The sequence below is a fragment of the Schistocerca serialis genome, chromosome 7 (genome assembly GCF_023864345.2).
Source record: "Schistocerca serialis cubense isolate TAMUIC-IGC-003099 chromosome 7, iqSchSeri2.2, whole genome shotgun sequence".
Classification (NCBI taxonomy): domain Eukaryota; kingdom Metazoa; phylum Arthropoda; class Insecta; order Orthoptera; family Acrididae; genus Schistocerca; species Schistocerca serialis.
In genome coordinates this window covers 549,311,124-549,333,591 of record NC_064644.1, presented here as the reverse complement: position 1 = coordinate 549,333,591, position 22,468 = coordinate 549,311,124, and the positions used below count along the sequence as shown (strand labels likewise).

The 22,468-nt window shown below is 39.4% G+C and overlaps 1 protein-coding gene across 1 annotated transcript in view; it reads left to right on the top strand.

Moving 5' to 3' along the window:
* The window catches only part of LOC126412412 (nuclear exosome regulator NRDE2), a 160,695-nt gene extending 147,902 nt beyond the window's left edge, over positions 1-12,793 (top strand). Inside the window, exons 14-16 of the mRNA XM_050081997.1 lie at positions 3,658-3,817; positions 10,285-10,457; positions 12,133-12,793. Of these exons, the coding sequence (XP_049937954.1) occupies positions 3,658-3,817; positions 10,285-10,457; positions 12,133-12,300 (501 nt within the window). The 3' untranslated portion in view covers positions 12,301-12,793. The remainder of the gene's footprint in view (positions 1-3,657; positions 3,818-10,284; positions 10,458-12,132) is intronic.
* The last annotated feature ends 9,675 nt before the right edge of the window (positions 12,794-22,468 follow it).

Genomic DNA, 22,468 nt, shown 5'->3' with positions numbered 1-22,468 from the left:
TAAGGTTCACTATTTTTGTGGCTATGGCCATTATATTTGAAAGGGAAGTGAAACTACCATTTACACTGAAGGCTTACTAATGTACAATTCAGCGGAATTCAAGAATGGATTGTCCAGTGTGTATTAGAATAGACTAATATACCCATTTTTGGGACAATATTTGGAGCACCATCAGTAATCATCAAAATGATTTTGCTTCAATCTTTTTTTTTTTTAGTAAGCCAATTTTTAACAGCCATACAAATATCTGGGCCCTTAGTAGTTCTTGGCAATGATATTATCACAATCAATTCTTTTTTGTTGTCATTTACAATGCAATATCGAGCAAACACTGGGCAGATTTAGTAACTTTGTCAAGACACAGTGAAAAATAGGAAGGGGACTTTGTCCTTTTTTTCCCTGCCAGTTAAGGATTCTGTCTTTTATGGTGTTTCTAGATAAAGCTTTTGAAAACCCTCTGTGTTAAGGGAGGTTGCTACAGGAAGGGCAAAATCTTGCCTTGTGTTAAGTTGTTGAAAAATAACATCACAGAAGCTTTGAAGATAAGGTGCAGCTGTCAGTCTTACCATGTCAGAAGTGTAATGGACAATGACCAAATCACCAGCTATGGAAATAAGAGGTGATTGTGTTGGGCAGCCAACGGCACCTCATACCATCATGCTGCTTGTATGATGCAGGTGAATGCTACCTGGCAATGCCTGTTTCCCTGAGAGCCACCACTGGATGCATCCTTCATAATGTTGTACGCAGAACTGGCACTTGTCTGAAAGGATGCCGAGGTACCACTGCTATGTTCAGTGTTGATGTTGACCAGACCACTATCAGCATCCCTCTCTCTGCTGCCATGTTAAGGGAAGCCACAGCAACATTTGGCATCTTGTTGTGATGCTCCAAATGTCATTGCACTGTCCATATGGATACTTATCTTTTCCTGAGCAAGCGCATTTCTTGACCCAAAAGTATGTGACAGTCCTGTACAACTGAATGAACAGTGTGCCTGTCATCTCAGTTGTTAGCCATGTGATGTCACTGGTACCCTGCATGGCACTGCGTATTCCTCTATGTTACCCACCAGTTTCATGTGGTTGTCTGGGATCCCGACCAGCTCACATGATGACAACTTGCATGTCTGATAGACTACAGTCCTACTGCTGCTGAATTCTGACACATGCTGGTAGATATTTCTCCTTCTTACGCAAGGCACAGTTTGGGCTTTTCACAACCAACCGACATTCAGATGTCCAGCATCAGCAAAAATAAGCCCATGGTTGAGTCCTCTTGGCATAGTCTGGTACAATGATAAGCGAGAAAAATCTTGGGTGTCACATTAAACATAGAAACCTTGGTACCACAGCTAAGAATGTACAAAGACAAGTGAACCTGGTGATGAAATTGGCAGGAAGTATGTGGGCAGCAAACACATCAGTTCCCTGCAGAGCATCCCTTGCATTGGTGTACTCTGTATCGATATTGTGCACCAGTGTGGCAGAGCAGTGCTTGTGTGAAGAAAGTTGACATTCGTTTGAATGCAGTGATGAGAATCAGTGGCATAGTCAGGTGTACACCTACATGCTGATTACTAACACCATCGAACATCAGTCGAGCTCACCTTCATTGAAAGTTGGCTCTCTGCATCCTTTGCTAGAAAGGCCCTAAAAATGAATCAATGCCTCTTCACAAAGATTTACTCTCACTGCCTAGGAAATGCCCCAACCCATATGACCAGCATATGAACTAGGATTCCAAATGCTGCCCACTGGATTCAGGTGGGATGTTGAATGAGTGGCAAATAGTGAAAGCCTAGAACCACGAACTTATTGACAATCCAATGATTAAAGTTCCAGTCTTTCATCATCCTAGGGAGTTATGGGTACAGACCAATACCGTATTTACTCGAATCTAAGCCACACTTGAATCTAAGCCGCACCTAAAAAATGAAACTCGAAATCAAGGAAAAATAATTTTCCCAAATCTAAGCCGCACCTGGAATTTGAGACTCTAAATTCAAGACGAGAGAAAAGTCTTAGACCGCACCTCCAAATCGAAACAAAGTTGGTCCATTGTAACATGAGACACAATTTAGGTCGAATGGATGAAGATACAGCTACAGTAGTTTGATTCGAGTCGTAAGCTTAACAGTTAAGATTTACAAAGTAGCCATTGCTATGTATCAGGTGCTCCGTCCGTATTTATACGGGTACCCTTCCTTTTTCACATGCTTCGTCTGGTTTGAATCGATTGCTTATTTTGCTTTGATCTGATAAGTGCCATTCCCTTTGTTATAGGTGTTTACGTTACTCTAAGCTGAAACTGCATTATTGTACTGTGTCTTGCATTGTTTGCCGCATTCTCATAATGAGTGTTTAGGACCTGTAGCTGGTCGCGGCATGGCTCACTTTTGTGCGCGCTAACGCCGCTTACAATAAAAAAAGGGAGAGGAATTGTCTCATAAGCGAAACAAAGGCAAGAGACTGCTATTTGTTGTTCCTTACACTGCTGCTTTCTTTGATAATGATCGACAAGAACCAAATAATATACTGCGTATGATAGATGATGATCTGAATGAGAGTTTAGCGAAAATTTTTCTCCGTTTGAAAATCTTTGCAGATGCCTCTTTAGTACATTACATTCTGCACAGAAATTAGTCATCTTAGATTTAAAAATCTAGTCAGTTGCTGTGCTTCATTTCTGGCTATGACCATTCAGCATAAGAATAATACAAATATAAACATGACATGATATGTATATTCTTCCGTGTTTGCTGTTGTCTCACTCTAGTTTCGTAGTTTATTAGGCAGACAGGATTTAAATGAGATAGCAGCAAACACGAAAGAATATGCGGCATTATGTTTACATTCTTGTACCTTTTCTTTTAATTTATTTGCTGACGCAGAGGTTTTGGTGCCAGTATTTATCTTCGTGCCTGCAAAGCATGGCTGTGTAGCGCTCATATATTCGATGGCAGAAGTTAATTGTGGCAGCACCTACCAACATTTTTCAGAACTTCCGCTTACTTTGCACTCGATTCTAAGCCCCAGGCAGTTTTTTGGATTACAAAAACTGGAAAAAAAGCGCGTCTTAGATTTGAGTAAATACGGTAGAGCCCAGATGGGAGAAGGTATGTGCAAATACAACATGCTCAAGGGGGGCTTTTGCACTAACAGTATGTGTGACAGTTGGTATTCACATAATGAGCCAATTTGTAAATAAGTACTCTAACAAACATTTCCCTGCATCAAGAGTCTACATGGAACATCTGATGAGGCACTCCACAGGATTGAGTCATCCAACATTTGTTTGTAGTCTGGGCCACTGAATGTTCATATAGTGTAAATTTTTACATGTATAAATTATTTTGGTTACATATGTAAAACAATTTTGTTGTTTTAACTGATGCATGTGTTGTTGTTGTTGATGTTGATGGTGATAATGATAACTGCATAGTCTTATCTTATATACGAAATGTAGAAGGCATCACTCTTACCTACTTTGCACTGTTATGTCAAAATTGTAATCATTTGCATATCCAAGCTTGTAGTACACTACATACCATTTGGCTTTTGTTGCATACCCTCTTCATGATGTTGCAGTTTATATTTTGTTTCTTCTTTTGCTCCTGAAATTCAGTTTCACTATTTTTATTTTCTTTTTATACAGAATATTGCAAGTACTGTGAGTGTATCATGGTGTCATCTGACCAACTCATTCGCCAGCTCTGAATCTGTGCTCCCACAAGCATTTCTCATTCTTGATCTGCTGCACAGGCATAATAAAGTTAAAGAAGCAAATATACAAGCATTTCAATTTCTGAGCGTTGGTAAGTAGTTTTTATTTTTGTAAAACATTACATCTCTAGCAGTTAAATATCATTTATCTTCTTTTGCTGTGCTAGTTTGGTTTGTATGGTTGGCTTTCTACTAGAGGTAGGAATAACTCTAATTTGAAACTAGATGGGATTATATCAGGAATAAAGAGTACTGCTTTTACAAAATTTATTTGCAACAGATGAATTCTTTTGACATCAGCTGTATTCGGTATGAAATAGTTATTTTTCTCTCTTGGTAGTTCACAGGTGAGAACAGGCCCACAAAGGAATAGAATGTGAAAGCAAAGACTAACTTGTCATTGAAGTATCTTGCCTTGCTTTTGTCAGTTTAGAAACATGTGCTATAATGTGTTGTAGGAATCATATTTGAATGAGAAATATACATATTGAATTTTAATCATCTGCTGGCATTTTCTTATTTACATATTACATTTAAGTGATTCTGTGTTTTATCCTTTACTTACATTGTGAAAACTGTTCTTAAAGCTAATGCTGGGTGAAGCAGCTTATGCATGAGAAATAAGAGTAGTTAAAATTTGTAATATGACTGCCTTACTATGTGAGTTTATAATTAGTTGCGACTTTTGACAGTTCCGCACAGGGCAAATAGGGGGAAGCGTAATTGCCAGCATGTGCCAGTGTGTCAGCCGCCAGCAATAAAGCCCCTGCCTACGTTACGAATGTTAGCGGCCACCAGACAAACATTCTTTGGCAGTAAAGAAGCGTCAGTAATGAACAGAACAGTTAAATCAATGATCTTTTATACATACTCACAGGAAGAACCATCACTGCCCTCTTCCTCAGAACTGGTATTGGCACTGACTGCAATTACCAGTTCTTCAATTGTTCTTCCAGCAGTCGTTCACGAATTCACGTTTCCTCAACTACCTTCTTCGTATGGCTGACAACTCGAAACCAATCCTGAGGGGTAATACTTGCAATGGCTTCTTTTGTCAGTGTTTCGACCTCACTGGGCATAAACTTCTTGTTGTTTTTTGGCACACTACCTTTCACCTCCGCCCATATGTTCTCAGTAGGATTTAAATGTGCATGATATAGAGGAAGCCTGATAACATTATGCCCTTTATCCGCAGCCAGTTCGTCAACCTGATAGTTTGGACTTTTTGGCTTGAAAAGTGCTAAAAGTTCCATTAACTCTGCCTGATTCATACCAGGTTCAACTTTATCTGATGGAACATTTCTTTGCATCCAGAGCAAAATATCTGCTTTCCTCCACTGCATTGTCTGGGCTATATCTATCACAACTGAGTGGTATGGCGCATTGTCCATTACTGTTGTAGTACTTGGAGGAATATTCTGCTGCAGAACATCAGAAAATCACTCCATGAAAACTTTGGCATTAATTTCCTCATGATAGTCACCTTGCTTCCTGGAACGGAACAGCAGTAAACAGTTTGGAATGAAACAACTAGCAGAGCCAATATGGGGGACGGTTATCCTGCCACCCTTGCCTATCGGCACTTTCATCGTTCCTTGTGCTGTGCAATCCATCCATCCCGTTGTCAACACATGACGCACATTAACCCACATCTCATCCAACCACACAGTGCCCTCGAACGAAACATTTCTCACTGCACGCAAATATCTGCCTCTCCATGCCACTATGTCATTTCTCTCCACAATAAATGTCCGAGACAAAAAGTTTTCATGCCAGAAACCAAGCTCGTGTAAACAGTTTTGAAGTATGACCTATTCGCACTGAACAGCTCTGCTCCTTTGAGGCTGGAAATAAGTTAATTTAAGGTAGGATATTCCTTGTGCAGACGATAAGCATACGCATGTCCCCAAATTGCATCCTGCTGGAATGCGTCCATCTTCATTACCCGTTTGTCATAACATCGTTTGTCATAACATCGTTTTTTGCCTGGAGTTTCTAATAAAGAATGACCTGCTGTTGCTTCTTCACCCATGTCTTCCTTTCTTTCCTTCTCCTTGCCAATTCTTAGCACTGTTGATCAATGAATGTTAAGTGCAGCAGCTGTTCTGTCCACCACTCTTGTAACATCTAAAATCGGATCGCCATTATTGAATTCGAGTTCAAAATAACTGCACACAGAGCACAAAAATTTGCAATCTTGGCCATGGATTGGAATTCCCTTTCTACAGCTTGCTGTCTTCGTAGCCGGTGAATGTGTTCTTGGATGACCTCTTTTTCTGTGAATCTCGCATTCAGCTGTGCTGTACTGTTATTATCAATGCAAAGCCAACACAAAAACACTTGTTCACAACACCTGAGCACTACAAAACACTTCAAGGACAAAAAATAGCACTTTACAGAGAGAGAGCTTATGGACGCAGAAGCAACTGAAGTGCAACAACAGGGTTGCTTTACCAACCAAACCGCTGGCAGCATGATAGGGAAAGCCAGCTTGCTATTGCTGTTATCTGGGCAATGGCGTTGCGTCCCTTCTGGCGAGCCAAATGTCAAAATTTGCAACTGATTTTAAATGCACTATAATAGTTAGTTTGTCACGTAGCCAGAGATAGTACCAATGGTCAGTTGATATAGTAGAGAAAAAGCTTGTATGTGCAATTTGTAAACATACATACAACGGACTACAGTTGATTAACTGTAACAAGTTGCAGTTCTTTATGTCACTCACTCAACAGAAAGGATGTACACTGTCTGACAAAAAAGTGAAGCAACCAAAAAATATAGTTGAGTGTCAATGTAACACTGTACACAGACACACTTTCAGCTGGTATGTAAGTGATTGTAGTTACAGTTTTCTTTGACAGCTACAACAGCTGGCAGAGTGAATTACTTTTCATGTCTAATGTTGTTACCAGGTCTGTCAGGGTACGTAAGGGACTCGTGTGAGACAGTATTACCGACACCTGACGTAGTTTGAAAGGGACCTCTTTGTGGGTCTCCATTTGGCCAGCTGATCAAAGGGTGCAATATTGAGATTTGTGTGGCATTCAGATGTGGCAGTGACTTGATGCTGGACTGAATTGAAAACATGAGGGCAGGCGTACTCATCATCACAATTCCAATTGAGCAGCATGTATGACCATCACCAGGGAGGATCACTGTGTTTTGCACTGAGCACATCGTAACCCTTTCGCATCTGCACCTGCCATGTGAGAAAAAGTAATGGATTCTGTGCAACAGTCTCTGTCATTCCTCATCACTGCTTGGAGACTATTATTAGCCGGACAAGGAAATTGCAGTCCCATGTACAGGCTGTCATTAACACAACACAAATGGCTGCATTTGGTATGATGCCGTGACTGGGAAGCATGGATTTCTGATGAATGGCATCACATTGTTGTTTTGCACTACCTCAGATGACTGTTGTCGATGAGTATGACATCAAGTTGGGGAGAGGTCCCATGCTTCCAGTGTTCTGGAGAGACACAGTGGTAATACTTCTGGTGTCACGATGTGGTGCGCCATCAGGTATGATTTCAGGTCACAGCTGGTAGTGATCGAGGGGTCTTGACAGCACAACAGAACATCACGGGCATTGTGCATCCACATGTGTTACCTGTCATGTGACAGCATTGTCTTGCCTTTTTCGACAGGGCAGTGCTCGTCTAGATATAGCATGTGCCTCTGTGAACTGTATGGTGGTGCTGAGGTACTTCTGTGGTCAGCAATATCACGAGATCTGTCCCCAATAGAAAAAGTGTGGAACTAGTTCAGACACCAACTCCATCCCAGTGCCAGTATCCGAGATATCAAAGACCAGTTACAACAATTATAAGGGTGAGTCAGGAGCAAAGGTACATGCTTTGAGGGGTGATAGTATTAGTGATTCTGAACAAAGAACTTCATCTGGACATATGCCCTATTCCTCCTGACTCAGCCTGTATATATATACACTCCTGGAAATGGAAAAAAGAACACATTGACACCGGTGTGTCAGACCCACCATACTTGCTCCGGACACTGCGAGAGGGCTGTACAAGCAATGACCACATGCACGGCACAGCGGACACACCAGGAACCGCGGTGTTGGCCGTCGAATGGCACTAGCTGCGCAGCATTTGTGCACCGCTGCCGTCAGTGTCAGCCAGTTTGCCATGGCATACGGAGCTCCATCGCAGTCTTTAACACTGGTAGCATGCCGCGACAGCGTGGACATGAACCGTATGTGCAGTTGACAGACTTTGAGCGAGGGCGTATAGTGGGCATGCGGGAGGCCGGGTGGACGTACCGCCGAATTGCTCAACACGTGGGGCGTGAGGTCTCCACAGTACATGCTACCAGTGTTAAAGACTGCGATGGAGCTCCGTATGCCACGGCAAACTGGCTGACACTGACGGCGGCAGTGCACAAATGCTGCGCAGCTAGCGCCATTTGACGGCCAACACCGCGGTTCCTGGTGTGTCCGCTGTGCCGTGCGTGTGATCATTGCTTGTACAGCCCTCTCGCAGTGTCCGGAGCAAGTATGTCTGTCTGGTGGGATATACACTGGCGACAACATTGATGCATCCAGTCTGCATCCAGCATTACAGTACACCATTTTCAGGCCCCTGTATAAAGACAACAATGACAACAGCTTAAAACACATAACAAAATGGGTGATGTAGATTTTTTAAGAAATCAAGTTATATATGGTGATAATATGTAGTAAACATATAACAAAACCAAACTGTACAGGAAGTGACATCGAAGTTAAAGATAAATTAAGGAATAAAATGAGAGAACAGTTGCACACTACAAATATGAAAAAGGGAAAAAATATATCAATATAATGGAAGGAAACATTCCACGTGGGAAAAATTATATATAAAAACAAAGATGAGGTGACTCACCGAACAAAAGCGCTGGCAGGCCGACAGACACACAAACAAACACAAACATACACACAAAATTCAAGCTTTCGCAACAAACTATTGCCTCATCAGGAAAGAGGGAAGGAGAGGGGAAGACGAAAGGAAGTGGGTTTTAAAGGAGAGGGTAAGGAGTCATTCCAATCCCGGGAGCGGAAAGACTTACCTTAGGGGGAAAAAAGGACAGGTATACACTCGCACACACGCACATATCCATCCACACATACAGACACAAGCAGACATATTTGTCTTTCGTCTTCCCCTCTCCTTCCCTCTTTCCTGATGAGGCAACAGTTTGTTGCGAAAGCTTGAATTTTGTGTGTATGTTTGTGTTTGTTTGTGTGTCTGTCGGCCTGCCAGCGCTTTTGTTTGGAAAAAATATATCTATGCATAACATGTAATTTTGACTGCCATTTGGTAGGGTCTTTTTTACTATCCTCTCATTAGTCATTTTACTCATTGCTGAGTGTCGTGATCTCATTTCCTCGTTCATTCTTACGCAGTTGAAACTTCAGACAGATGTCTCCATAGACAGCGATTAGGCCTTTCTTAATATGATGTGAAGAGGCAGGCTGGTAGTCTTCTTTGCTTGATCCAACCATCTGTTTGCTGCTCTTCCCTGTGTTCTTGTGCCCTAAATTTTTCCCTGCACAATGGTCTTCTTTAAATTATCCCCCTTTCCTTTTCAAGATGTGCCCAAGGAGCTGGAGGTATCTTTGGCTGACACGAGAAGATAACCTTCTTGTGATTTTAAGTTCTTCTATTATTGAAACATTTGTTCTTTTTTGTGTCCACAGTGCACATAGCACCTCCGCCAACACCACATCTCGAAGGCATCAATGCAGCTCTTATCACCACCTTTCACAGTCCAGGTCTCTCATCTGTATGAGAATACAGGAAACACCAGTGCTTCTACCAAACTCATATTCGTTGTCTTGGATATTGCGCGAATCAGCCATATCTTATTGAGTTCGACCATTGTGGCTCGGCCAAGAATGATTTGTCGTCTTATCTCTTTATCCCACTTTCCTGTGCAATTGATCAGAGAGCCTAGATATCCGTAATCAGTCACTATCTCCAGATTCCTTAAGCATCCGTAAGTTAGTTTTGATTGATGCCTTGGCAATTCATAACCATTAGTTTGGTTTTTTTCATGTTTATCTCCAGGCCAATGTTTAGACTAATATCTTTGACTCTTGAGAACAGATTACCAAGTTCTTCCTCACCTCCTGCTATGAGTGCGAAGTGTAAATTGTTGATTTTCCTGCTGCTAGTTGAAATCCCACCGTCCCAGCCATCCTGCGCTTTCCTGATTACACACTCCATGTAGATATTGTAGAGCTAAGGTGACAGTATGCCGACCTTGTCTGATGCCATTTGTTACATTGAAAAATTTCAAATATTCACCATCTACATTTATGGTTGTGGTATGGCTATTGTAAAGACCTTTTAGTAAGGATACTAGGTGTTTTGGAACCCCAGACTCGCTGAACATATGCCTCGACTTGTCCCACATGACAATTTTTTTTTTCTTTTCCTTTAAAACTATGTCAGTAATGATATTATTTGTAATTTTACTGTCTCTTGTCTTATTTATTTAGGTATTTTGGTTATTAAAGCTGACAATTGCATTTCATAAATGGTATCATTTGCAGGTGGACCTGTGGTAACTGATCCCTGTGAGCAAAATAGATGTCTTGCATTACTGGAACGCCTTCTGGTGGACCAAACGACAAAGCATTGCCCTTTATTATGGCGCCTTAAATTGAAGATACATCCATCAGAAGAGACATTTTATAGGGCAGTTGATGAGTGCCCATGGGTTCGGGTATGACAAATTTATCACTATTTATTGTTTTTGTCATCTTAATCCATGCATAATCAATTTTTTAAATGGGACATGTGTGACACACACACACACACACACACACACACACACACACACACACACAAACCTTGTACTTGCTCAGAAAAGCTAATGTAATCTTTCTCTGATCTAAATTGTAATTAGTTTAGAAAATATTGAACAGCTTTTCTGTGCAGTTGACCATTAAAATTTTATCATGACGGCAACATGCAGCCAACATCAAATAGGCACAGAGTACATTCTCAGATAAGCAAATGTGCAACATTTTGGAGTGCAAGAACTTAAAGGAGGTATGGGTAAGCTCATCTAAATTCTGTATGATAATGCCTTGACTTTCCCATTCAGAAACCTCATTTGAATGCAGTTTGTTGTTTGTGAGAAGGTCATGTTATGCCTTGTTAAGAAGGAGAAACATCTAGTAGCATGTGTCGGATTTTGTCTGCAGCAATATCATGGCTTGTCAAGACTGCAGTTTATTTTTGTGCAGTATTGCCGATCATGTCAATGAGAACAGTATTGCTGGTCATGTTAATGAGAATCCCACAGCTGTCGTGCTAATATAAGATCAACAGAAGCAATCTCAGTGGCACAGCATGATTAATGTGCAAAAGGACAGATGTATTGTTTGCTTGGCCACACAGAACTTTTCAACTGTATCACATACATTGTGCAAGGAAATCAGACCGTTTGCAATAAGAGGAGTATCGGCATGGACTGCACGATGACGTCTGAAACACCACAGACTGTAGGCGTGGCAGCGGTTATTGTGCCTTCCCTTGATGGTGCTCAGTGACAACACTGGACCAGGTGTGATGGAACAGAGTGCCGTTGTATATACAACATGATCACCTCTGGTCAACATAGTCTGACAGAAGCCGTTATATGTGTGATATGTTAAGGATAGTGGCTGTTCGTGAAATGAAGTTCTCATTGATGTTATCTTTCAACAAGATAATGCGAAACTGCATTTTGCCCGTCCTCTTGAGATAGCTTGATACAGAGGGTGTTCGACAGTTACCCTGGCTAATATGTTCTCCAGATCTATCACCCAGTCAAAACATCACTGCCATAGTTGCTGTGAGAAATGCATTTTGCACCCTTTTCCCTCCAAATCACATACAAATTTAATCACACATTCTTGCTACTATACTGTAACTATTCTGTATATTCTAATTATTCTGTATATGCACAGCAAGTAAAATTTAATTATTTGCTATTGATACCAGTGTTCCAATTTTAATGGCCAGAACTGCATAATTATTTTTGTTTTTCAATAAAATGCCGGCACCAGTCCCACTTTACATTCTACTTTAAAAACCATGACTGGTTTCAGCCCCCTAGGCCTTTACCCAGGGATACGTTCTGAGAGAACACAGAATGAGTGTTAGTCTTTTTGTGTTTCTCAGGATGCCTCATATGTACCACTGGATAATGGCCTTTTGGACCCGAACCAGTCTTGGATTTTAAAGTAAATTGATAAGTGTGACTGGTGCTGGTGTTTTATTCAATACCAATACTGCTGTTGTAAAACCTGCATCACATTCTGACAAGAAACTAATTATATTTGTCACTGTAATATTTTAAAACTATAATATATTTGTTTTTTGTTTTTCATATGTTGTTTTATTTTTTAAAGGACATTTATCTGGATGGAACATTAAGTGTTCCAGAGAAAGCAGATAAACTTCAGACTCTAATGATGGAAAAAGAGTTGCGGTATCATGTTTTACCTGATGAACTTGAAGTTATTCGGTCTGGATTTGAAGCACTTGCTGGTCTAGTAAAACATGAAGTAACTCACTAGTCCAGCTGATCAAGAATCAAGAGTACTCATGAAACTATCAATAGACAATTGATATTTGTACAAATGTCTTTTTTTTTGTAAAGTTTCCTATTATTGAGCTGCTCACATTCCTAAAATAAAATGTAATTACATCCAGCAATTATTTATTAAGTCATGTTAATGTAAGAGTAAACATCATATGTAAATAAATTGTTGTTCAAAGAAAATAAAATGGCTGGAAATGACACTGTAAATAAAAAGTTGTACAGATACTTTAAATGCCACGACAGCTGAATGCTACTACGTTTTTGTGAAGACAGTGGCTTGAAATTGTTGGTCCAACTGCTCAATCATCTTCATGTTATGCAATTGGTGTTTCAATGTGTGTCGCCAGCTACTACCACACTGTACAAAAGGTCTTCTATTGCTCTAGAATTATTTGTACAGGTTCTAATTTAGTATTGTTCAGCAAAATCCATTTACACAAATATATGCACTCATCTCTTTTTCTGAACTCTGATCTTTTTTACTTATTGACTTGTATATGCATAAACCATAAAAAATAAATGTGGAACAATGAATTTTTTATATTGAGGCAAAAACATTGTTTCTCTCAAATATTTTTAAAAATTACTTTATCAATAAAATGCTTAACCAATGTACTACTAAACAGACAGGTAAAAATGATGTTTGTAAAATTACCAAATTTAAAAAAAGTTAACCAGATGAACTATTTATTATATATCATTTTTTTACTATTTGTGTAATTCAATAACTGAATCATAAACACAGACGGTCAAGAATGAGAACAATGACAATCTGGAAGTAGCGTCAAATGAGATGTTTGTAAAGCCTTTTCAGGTACGAAGAACCAATAGAGACCCAGAGATGATGCCGTTCCAGTAGAAATTATTAAATCTGGAGAAAAATAATATGAAAAAAAAAAACTTTCAGAATTATGTAGCAAATGTATGCAGAGAGAGAGAGAGAGAGAGAGAGAGAGAGAGAGAGAGAGAGAGAGAGAGAGAGAATGAATTTCCCATAAATTGAACAGTTCAGTAATTTTTTTACTCCACAAGAAAGAAGATAGTCAAGACATAAAAAAACTATAGATGTGTAACCTCTTTCCCACAATGTACAGCATTCTGATTAAAAGTATCAACTGTATAAAGGAAACAATATTTTAATAAAGCAAGGAAATAAGTTGGCCATAGGAATGGATATTGCAATGTGCAAATGAAATTATAGAATTGAGCAGTGAGTATGACTACCACTTTATATTGAATTGTGAAGGCAGCCAATTCATTTCCAATAATATATGTCCTAATAATTCTTGAGAAACTAAAAGTTATTTAACCTGTATTAGTATACTAAAGAAAATGTATTTCAGTGCTACAGTTTTTATTACACTTCATCAGGATAGTGGGAAATTCAGAATAGTAGAGGAGGCACCAAAGGAGATTCCATACCATTCAAACTATTCTCAGCAGTGTAATCCTTAAACAAGGGACATGAAGAAGGAATACGTGCTAAAGGAACACTTCCGAGCCACCTTCATTTTACTGATTTGTCATACTTTTTGACTCTTCTGCAGATAATCTTGAGAAACAAATGGAAGAACTTAAAGAGAGCCTGTCTGAAAAGAAGTCTAAAAATCAATTTAAAAAAGACTAATATGTGTGTAACATATAATAACATATTGAAGTGACAATAAGCACAAATTAACACTGAAATCATTGAACCAACTGATAAGTTTCTGTATTTAGCACTTAAGGCTTCTTTCTGTATGGGTAGAAGAATGAAAATGACCTGCTGTGCTTCTAGTAAAGAGTTTTCAAAACAAAGAGTTCCATGTCTCTAAAATAAAAAGTTCATAATTGATATGTATTATCAGTTCTGATTTATGGCTGATGACATTCATGTAGAAATTGATGTAGGGAATTACCTGTACCCTCCTTGTGACCTATGTAAAAACACATACCAAAGCTCCCTCAACATCAAGATATGATACATGCCAGTGGGGTGAGTGGCTGGTAAAGCAAAGAAGCCATTATCAGACAACTTCTGGGTTTTCTCCTGCACTCTGGTTGTATGAGGCTTACTCAAGTGCCTGTGGTAACATTTATTTCATTAGGTGACATTTTTATTTATCTAACTGTTCATGGGAATCCAGAAGTGTCAAACTCAACTAAGAATCCCTTGGTGGGAAGTGTGTATCATCATAAGATGTACACAAGATTGCCAGAGAGGATATGAGTGACCAACTGATCTAGGAAGATTACCAGAAAAAGTTAGCTCAATAATATTAATAGAACACATCCAATGGTACACAGTATATTTATATCTTTTGCTATCATGAATGGGTGAAACATGTTTAGATCGCACAAAGAAATTCAGTTGCAAAAGACAGAATTTTTCTTATCTATACGATAAACCATAATTGAACTTAGCAAGTGAGGAGAAATGGTTGCAGATATTGCCAACAGTGTATTTATTGTCATAATAAGGGACAGAGGCACTCTAGGTAAATAACACCCTAATACATTCGTAAAGCTTTGGAAGAAATTGCAGGTAATTGAAATCATTTAAGGGACTATGGAATGGTACATTCCTAGTGGAACCAACTATAGCTGACCAAGTGAAAAACTCCTGGATTCATGACAGCTTCTGGATTATGTTATAACTGCAGAGTAACATACCTAAGGCAGCTACAGAAGAGGACTAATCAATTGCAGACATTTCATGGACATTGTTGCCAATGATTGACAACAGGTGTAAAATCTTGCTGGAGTGATCAAAGTCCAGTGTCATTACGAAGATGAGAAAGTAAGTGGTAAACCTGAGAAGATAGCCACTTTCATACTACACTTCAACACACACACAGCCTATCTGAATCCCTGAATACTGGATACATTCAGTTGTAAGTCCGACTGTATATCTCCAGCCCCTTTAAGATATTTAATGCACCAACAGTTTGGAAACACTACACCATCTTGCAACTCAGCCACACACAAATTAAATACTTCCTGCATTGCCAGTATGCATGCATCCACTGCACCCAGGAACAACCCAAATGTGGAGCTGAGAATGCCTTATCATTCTGGAAGAAGGGAAAACAAATCAAGATATAAAGGTAACACAATGTATAATGAGCAAAGAAGTTATAAGACGTACACTACCCCTTAATTCACATATGATTTACAATAGTAATGAAATGACCTACTGTAAATGGATATCATAAGTGCTAGCACTAATACCTGCACCTGTCAGAGCAGTTGCAGAACTGTGTGCCTAAACAAGACATCAGTCAAGGTATAAAAGAGGAACAATAATAGAACGCAACATTATTCGTGTAAGCACATCTCGACCTCCCTCCCCGCCACCCCCCCCCCCCCCCCCCCAAAAAAAAAAAAAAAAAAAAAAAAACTACATTAGGCAAACACAAGATAGAGATAAGCCTCTGACCTACCCAAAATCTGTAAAAAGTAAACACTTAGTAAAAGGCAGTTTGCACGGAAACCATCTGACCACATAATATGATGAATGACAACCTACAAGACTACTTGTCTAGCAATGAAGTAGACTTCTGAGTCTGCTCCAATCAACACAACAAAGCTAAATTAAGACCAGATATTAGCCAGTAGTTGTGAGAGCCATTGGTACCAATATGTAAGTTAGTGCAATCTTCTTCAACTACAAAGGAAAAAAAATTAGAACACACTCCCCAAGAACCACAACACACATCTAGAAAAACAGTTGGAAAAGGGTTCAAACATTACTGCCTCAGCCCTACCAAAATGTAAGAAAACGAGCATTGACAATGCACTGCCCACTCAGTTGGTGCAGCAACAACAGTAAAGGTTCTATAATTTCAAACTCAAATTATTTCACTAACACAGTGGAGCTGCATCATCTATTACTGCCATATAGCTGGTTTCTGCCAACTATCAAAAGCCTGATGGCAGATGCTACATTACACAGAATTAATTGACAAGAAGATTGTTACCCTAGCACCAGAAAACAACACACAGTACAAAAACCATCCAAATACAGAGAGTCTGGAGGAGTCTGTACATAGCATATGAGTGAGTTCTCTGTTATTTGTATCAATTTTCTTCAGTAAAGTAGCAAAAATCTCTATAAATACACTTGATACTACTACAAAAAATACAGTTTATCATGATAAATGTACAATGATCATCTGTCTTAATTAAAACACAAAGTATCTGTAACACAAGCATGTGCAAACCATGCCTACTTAAGTATGGCAAAGAACTGTACAGAGCATTTTGCCACAGTTCCAGGGATAAAGTTGTCTATTCACAAAAAATTAAAAATATAAAACGCCCTTTACAAACTTACTTCCAACATTAAAGGCTTACGACGGTTACACGACTCCCAGTTATGATTGCTGTAGCAGCATGTTATGTGTAAGAATAATGATTTATGACCAAGATAAGTGTGGTGTCACCGCCAGACACCACACTTGCTAGGTGGTAGCTTTTAAATCGGCTGCGGTCCGCTAGTATACGTTGGACCCGCGTGTCGCCACTATCAGTGATTGCAGACCGAGCGCTGCCACACAGCAGGTCTAGAGAGACGTCCTGGCACTTGCCCCAGTTGTACAGCCGACGTTGCTAGGAAAGGTTCACTGAGAATTACGCTCTCATTTGCCGAGACGATAGTTAGCATAGCCTTCAGCTAAGTCAATTGCTACGACCTAGCAAGTCGCCATTTATCCTTTGCTATGTATCTAATGAAGCATGTACAGTAACAAGACCAATGTTCACCAACTGTAGATTAAAGTTAAGTATTCCAGCAGCTACGTACTTTTCTTTATAGCATTCATTACGTATCCTGTTTCAGACCTCACGCCAGCCTGCGTGAGTTTAAGCGCGTGCCTTTCGGTTACCCGTCACTGTGGATTGGCTGTCTTGCCAGTCCACAACAATAAGACTTGCAGTCAGGCGTACCCTAGGCGTCAGATTTCTCTGATAGCTGATCCTTTCACACCATAAACATTATCTTGGTCCTTTTCAGGGCCACAGTTGACCAGCATATTGGTGAATATAGAAAGTATATCATCACCAAAGGAAGAACTGCTACAAGAGCTGTGCAGACAAACCAAGTGTGATGTACTCTGCATACAGGAGACCCACAGAAGCTGTGAAATGCGCAGACCAAAAATACACGAAATGCAACTGACTACTGAAAGACCCCACCCAAAATATGGAAGTGCTATGTTTGTCCAACCAGATATGCAGGTAATATCAACAGCCTTTACTGAAGCAAATGATCTTGAAGTATTAACTTTGGAAATCAAAGGCTGTACGATCACATCCGTGTACAAACCACCAGATGTTGATCCCAAAATCAATGTACCTGATAACTTTTATAGTCAACACACACAAATAGTGACTGATGACTTCAACTGTCACAGCATCTCGTGGGGCTATGAGCATGATGATGAGAATGGTATAGCATTACAAGAATGGGCGGAAGGCTATCATCTGAGCCTTATACTTGACCCTAAGCAACCTGCATCTGCCAACAGTGGCAGATAGAAATGCGGATACAACCCCGACCTGATATTTTGCATCGAGATCATCTCACAACAGTGCATAAAAACAGTCTGCAACCCTATTCCAAATACACAGCACAGACCTATTACGTGTGAAATTTACGCAGCAGTTAGGCCATGGACAGTTCTGTTTAGAAGGAGATTTAACTTCAGGAAAGCCAACTGGCCAAAGTTTACAGAAATTCTGAATGCTGCAGTTCCAATTATTGAACCTTCACCTGACTCATATGGCACTTTTGTGCAGGCTGTAAAGAAATGCTCCAGAATTGACATTCCTCGGGGTTGTCACATCGTACATTCCTGGTCTAACTTCAGAACTCGGTGCTCAATTTACAGAGTATAAGGGCTATTCCAAGAAGATCCATTTGGCAAGACAATGCTGGCAGCAGGGAATAAACTTACTGCATCTCTGAAAGAATCCAAAAGGAATTCTTGGGTTAAAACTATAGAAGAGCTTGATCTAACCAGAAACAGCCATAAACTGTGGAGATTATTGAGATGCCTCAATAATGTCCCAACCAGATCCAGAGCACACTGCAACATCACTGCAGATCGGATAACACACCAACTGCTCGTGAATGGGAAAGGAAGCCATAGAATCAAAGTGCCAAAAATCCACCAAGAGGCCCAAGAAGAAATGAGGGATCTGACTTCCATTCGAGATATCTGAATTAAACAAGGCTATTAAGGACAGAAAAACTGGTAAAGCATCCGGTTTTCGATTACATCCGTATGGAGCAAATTAAGAATTTCGGCCCAGCAACAAGAAAATGGATCCTGAAGCTTTTCAACAATTGCATGAACCAGTGCCAAATACCAGAGATCTCATGAAAGAGTAGGGTGATGGCTCTTCTGAGACACAGAAAATAAGCAAATCAACCCAACAATTTAAGACCAATTAGTCTTTTGAGTCATCATTATAAGCTGTTCGAATGTATGATTCTGAATCCTACCTGTAATAGACCCTCTTCTCATTCCTCAACAAGCGGGATTTTGACCTAATGAAGTTGCACAGGGCAACTTTTGAATCTCACTCAGTTTAAAGAGGATGGCTTTGAAACCTGACAAGTAATGGGGGTGGTCTTCATGGATCTCACAGCATCATATAAAACTGTCAACCATCAATTACTCCATGCAAAATTATACAATATGATCAAGAATGCCCACCTAGTTAGACTAATCAGCACCCTCCTCCATAACTTCAGGTTTTTTGTTGAATTTCAAGGACAACACAGAAAAATGGTCTGTCTCAGGTAAGCGTCTTGGTTCCATTTCTCTTCAACATTTATATCAACGATCAGACACTGACCTGGCACAAGGAGATTCTTGTATGCAGATGACCTAGCCTTCGCTATGTAGAGCTCATGCTTTGAAACAGTGAAAAGAAACCTGACAGCTGCACTTACAAGGAGAGTACGCCTACTTGTTGTTGCTGAATTCATCCAAATTCATGGTATGTGTAGGGCATGGTGAGACAAGAAAGAGTCCCAAGTGGAAATTCCAGATGGCAAAGCATTTAGGAAATAAAAGGAATTTTGATACTTATCAGTGTGTTTAGGAAGCGCTGTTTGGCTCAGCAGTAAGAGACTGGATTTTGCATTGAAAGGGTTGCAGGTTTGACTCAGCCATGTGGCAAATATTTTTGTGCTCCTTGGCAATGTGTACACTACTGTCATCACAAATAACCACAACATCAATAGGTTATTTTATTAATTTATATAAGCACAAGAAGTATAGGTGTAGGATGAAATGTGGGACTGCAAACATTTAAAAAGGGATTGTAGTTAATTTGTACACAGGAAAATTACGTATGTAAATCAGTGTTCCCGTGTACACAAATGTTGTATGTTTCTGACTCGAGAATAATAATTTACACCACAGCAACAGATAAAAATTTTGCCATGAGTAAATAGATATAATTCAAATCACATTAATCTTGAAGGTTTTGTGGGAAATAGGAAGCAGGTGTATTGTAGTTCCTTTACCAAAGAGATTTATGAAACAATATTCTAGTGGTTACGGTATTAGCCCACTACAAATTTTTAATGCCTAATCATCCTCTGTCAATACTGAGGAAAGGGTATACAAATGGCATATCAACTATTTTTTTTGCAGTTGCACTCGCACAGCAACAACGGCATAAGTAACCTGCATCAACAACTGAAATGTTTAGTAGACTGCATGTATTTGGATACACAGGGAACTGATGATTCACATTCATCCACAACATATTAATGACTGACACTGTAGTATTCATGAGGTGCTGTGAGTTTCACTTGAAGTCTAGAAAGCAAATACATGAAGAGCATGAATGATACTGCTTTTCCAAGATGAATCGGTTGTATGCAAATTGAACTGTCAGTCCATCCAGATACATTCTCTCTCTCACACCAGGAAAACCCAAGAAATTGAAATAGTTAATATTTTGTCACATCTCATAGATTATAATGGCAAAGGGAATGCCTTAATACCCCTGTCTTATTTTCACATAGAATTTTTAATAGCATGTCCTAACATAAAAAGAGTGAATGTTGAATGATATTCATTCAGTTCACAATTGTTGTGGGTTTTGTTAAGATGTTTTATGTTTTGTCTCACTAAAAAGTGATGAAATATCAGCTTGCATTATTTATTATTTTTTTTATTTCTTGTAGTTAACAAAAAACTAATTTGAAATAATAACAAAGAAAGTGTCTTGAAGTTGCAACGTTACAATTATGACCTATTTCATGGGAATGTTTTTAAAGCCTTTAGAAATATACTAGCTACTAACAAATGTATCCAATAGGGGAGACCTCCTTTAAACAATTAAGTGAGTTAAAAAATTGACATGGATGTCCACCCCCGCCCCCCCCCCCCCCAAAAAAAGGAAAGAAAGAAAACAAGGTGTACAAATAGAAAATATTACATAACCACAAGAAACATTGAGAAGTTTTATATCTAACTGCACAATTGTAGGTGTGCATATGTGTAAAAAGTGAATAACAAAGAACTCAAAATATGTTTGCATAAGGTTAAACTGACAAGACTTAAATTTAAATTTTATGTCAACAGTCACCAAGTAGCTTAGAGGCAGAATTATAGTTTGTCCTTGATTATGATTTTCTTGTCAACCTTACCCTGTTATGGGTGTCTAATTCTCACATTTTTACTTTTAGTAAGTCATTTGCTTACTGAGTATGTTTTCAGATTACGCAATAGGAGTCATAACTGTGCTTGTTTCACATGGTACCTCCTTCCCAGCTCTACAAACAATCCTGGAAAAGTTATAAATCTCTTCAAATAGTCAGTTGCAAATGGTTAAAATAGTTCCAGTAGTTCTACTGGCGCATTTATTTCAAGGAGCCCCCCCCCCCCTCCCCCCTCGACTAGGAGTTCAGGAGTGACTTATTTCCAAATTATGTTTCATTCATGTAACAAATTTGATTGAATTGCTTCAGGCATCCCAAACTACTGATTTTTTTTATATAGCCTATATCAATACCTCCCTAGAAACAAACCTTTTCCTACAGGTGATAAGAGTGAGTAATCCTAATAATATTTCTTCTGAGATATGAAATAATATGTGTGCCAAGTTTGGAGGAAATTGCTCCACACACCCCAAAATCATGTAATTTTTGCATAACACAGCTTCATACAATCATCTCCTGTTCTTGAGGCACTACCAGTTAGTGTCTGGCTGTCAGAATATGTGTTTACATAAATGTGGCTCAGAAAGCCTCTGGCATTCGAGAGCTTAATGTTCCATTTGCAATAATGTTATCAGAGACAGTTCACATTTTAAGATTGGGGAATGATGCGGTAAGCTGGGTGTGAACTATCTCAGCATTTATCACAAGTAATTTCCGGAAAGCAAGGAAAATTCAAATATAGAAAGAAAGACTGGGTTTCTGTCACTCTTGTATTTAAGTCAAGAGGGACTGTAACCACTGAACATTAAGTCTTAGAAACAAATGTCCAAAAATGTAATTAAGAAATGATAATCTACTTCCCAAGTAGCATAGCAGAATGGTGAAAGGACTGAGTTAAGTGTAATTATGTATTGAAATCACAAATTCCAATACATTTAATCAGAGAAGTTCTAAATCCCAGCTGTGGGATATCTCTAAGATCTGCACAAATTCTGTTGAAGACATAGGTTGCTTCCCGAGGCAGCTGTTGGGTGGTTATGCCTACTGTACTCTATAATGATGTATTATGAAGTTTTAGTGTGTTTCAGAACCATTGCAGAAGGCTTGAAATGACCTTTTCTAACTCTTTCAACAGTGCTCCAATGATTATAATTCTCTAAATGTAACCTGATGACACCAACACACTATCGGATCAAACGTATCCCAACATCCCTATGCAATGCAGAACTGAGCACTAGACGTCACAAGAGGTGGACCCACCAGTATAAAATAAGGTAGAGAGTATTGTGTTGTCTGCAGAGAAGCAGTAGCAGCAGATTGGGTCAGTCAGGAGAGCTCAGTGACTTCAGATGTGGACTGATCACTGTATGCCACCTGACTAACAGATCCGTCAGGCAAATTTCAACCTTTCTAAAGCTCCCGAAGTTGACTGTCGGTGACGTGGTTGTGAGGTGAAATTATGAACGATTAACCAGTC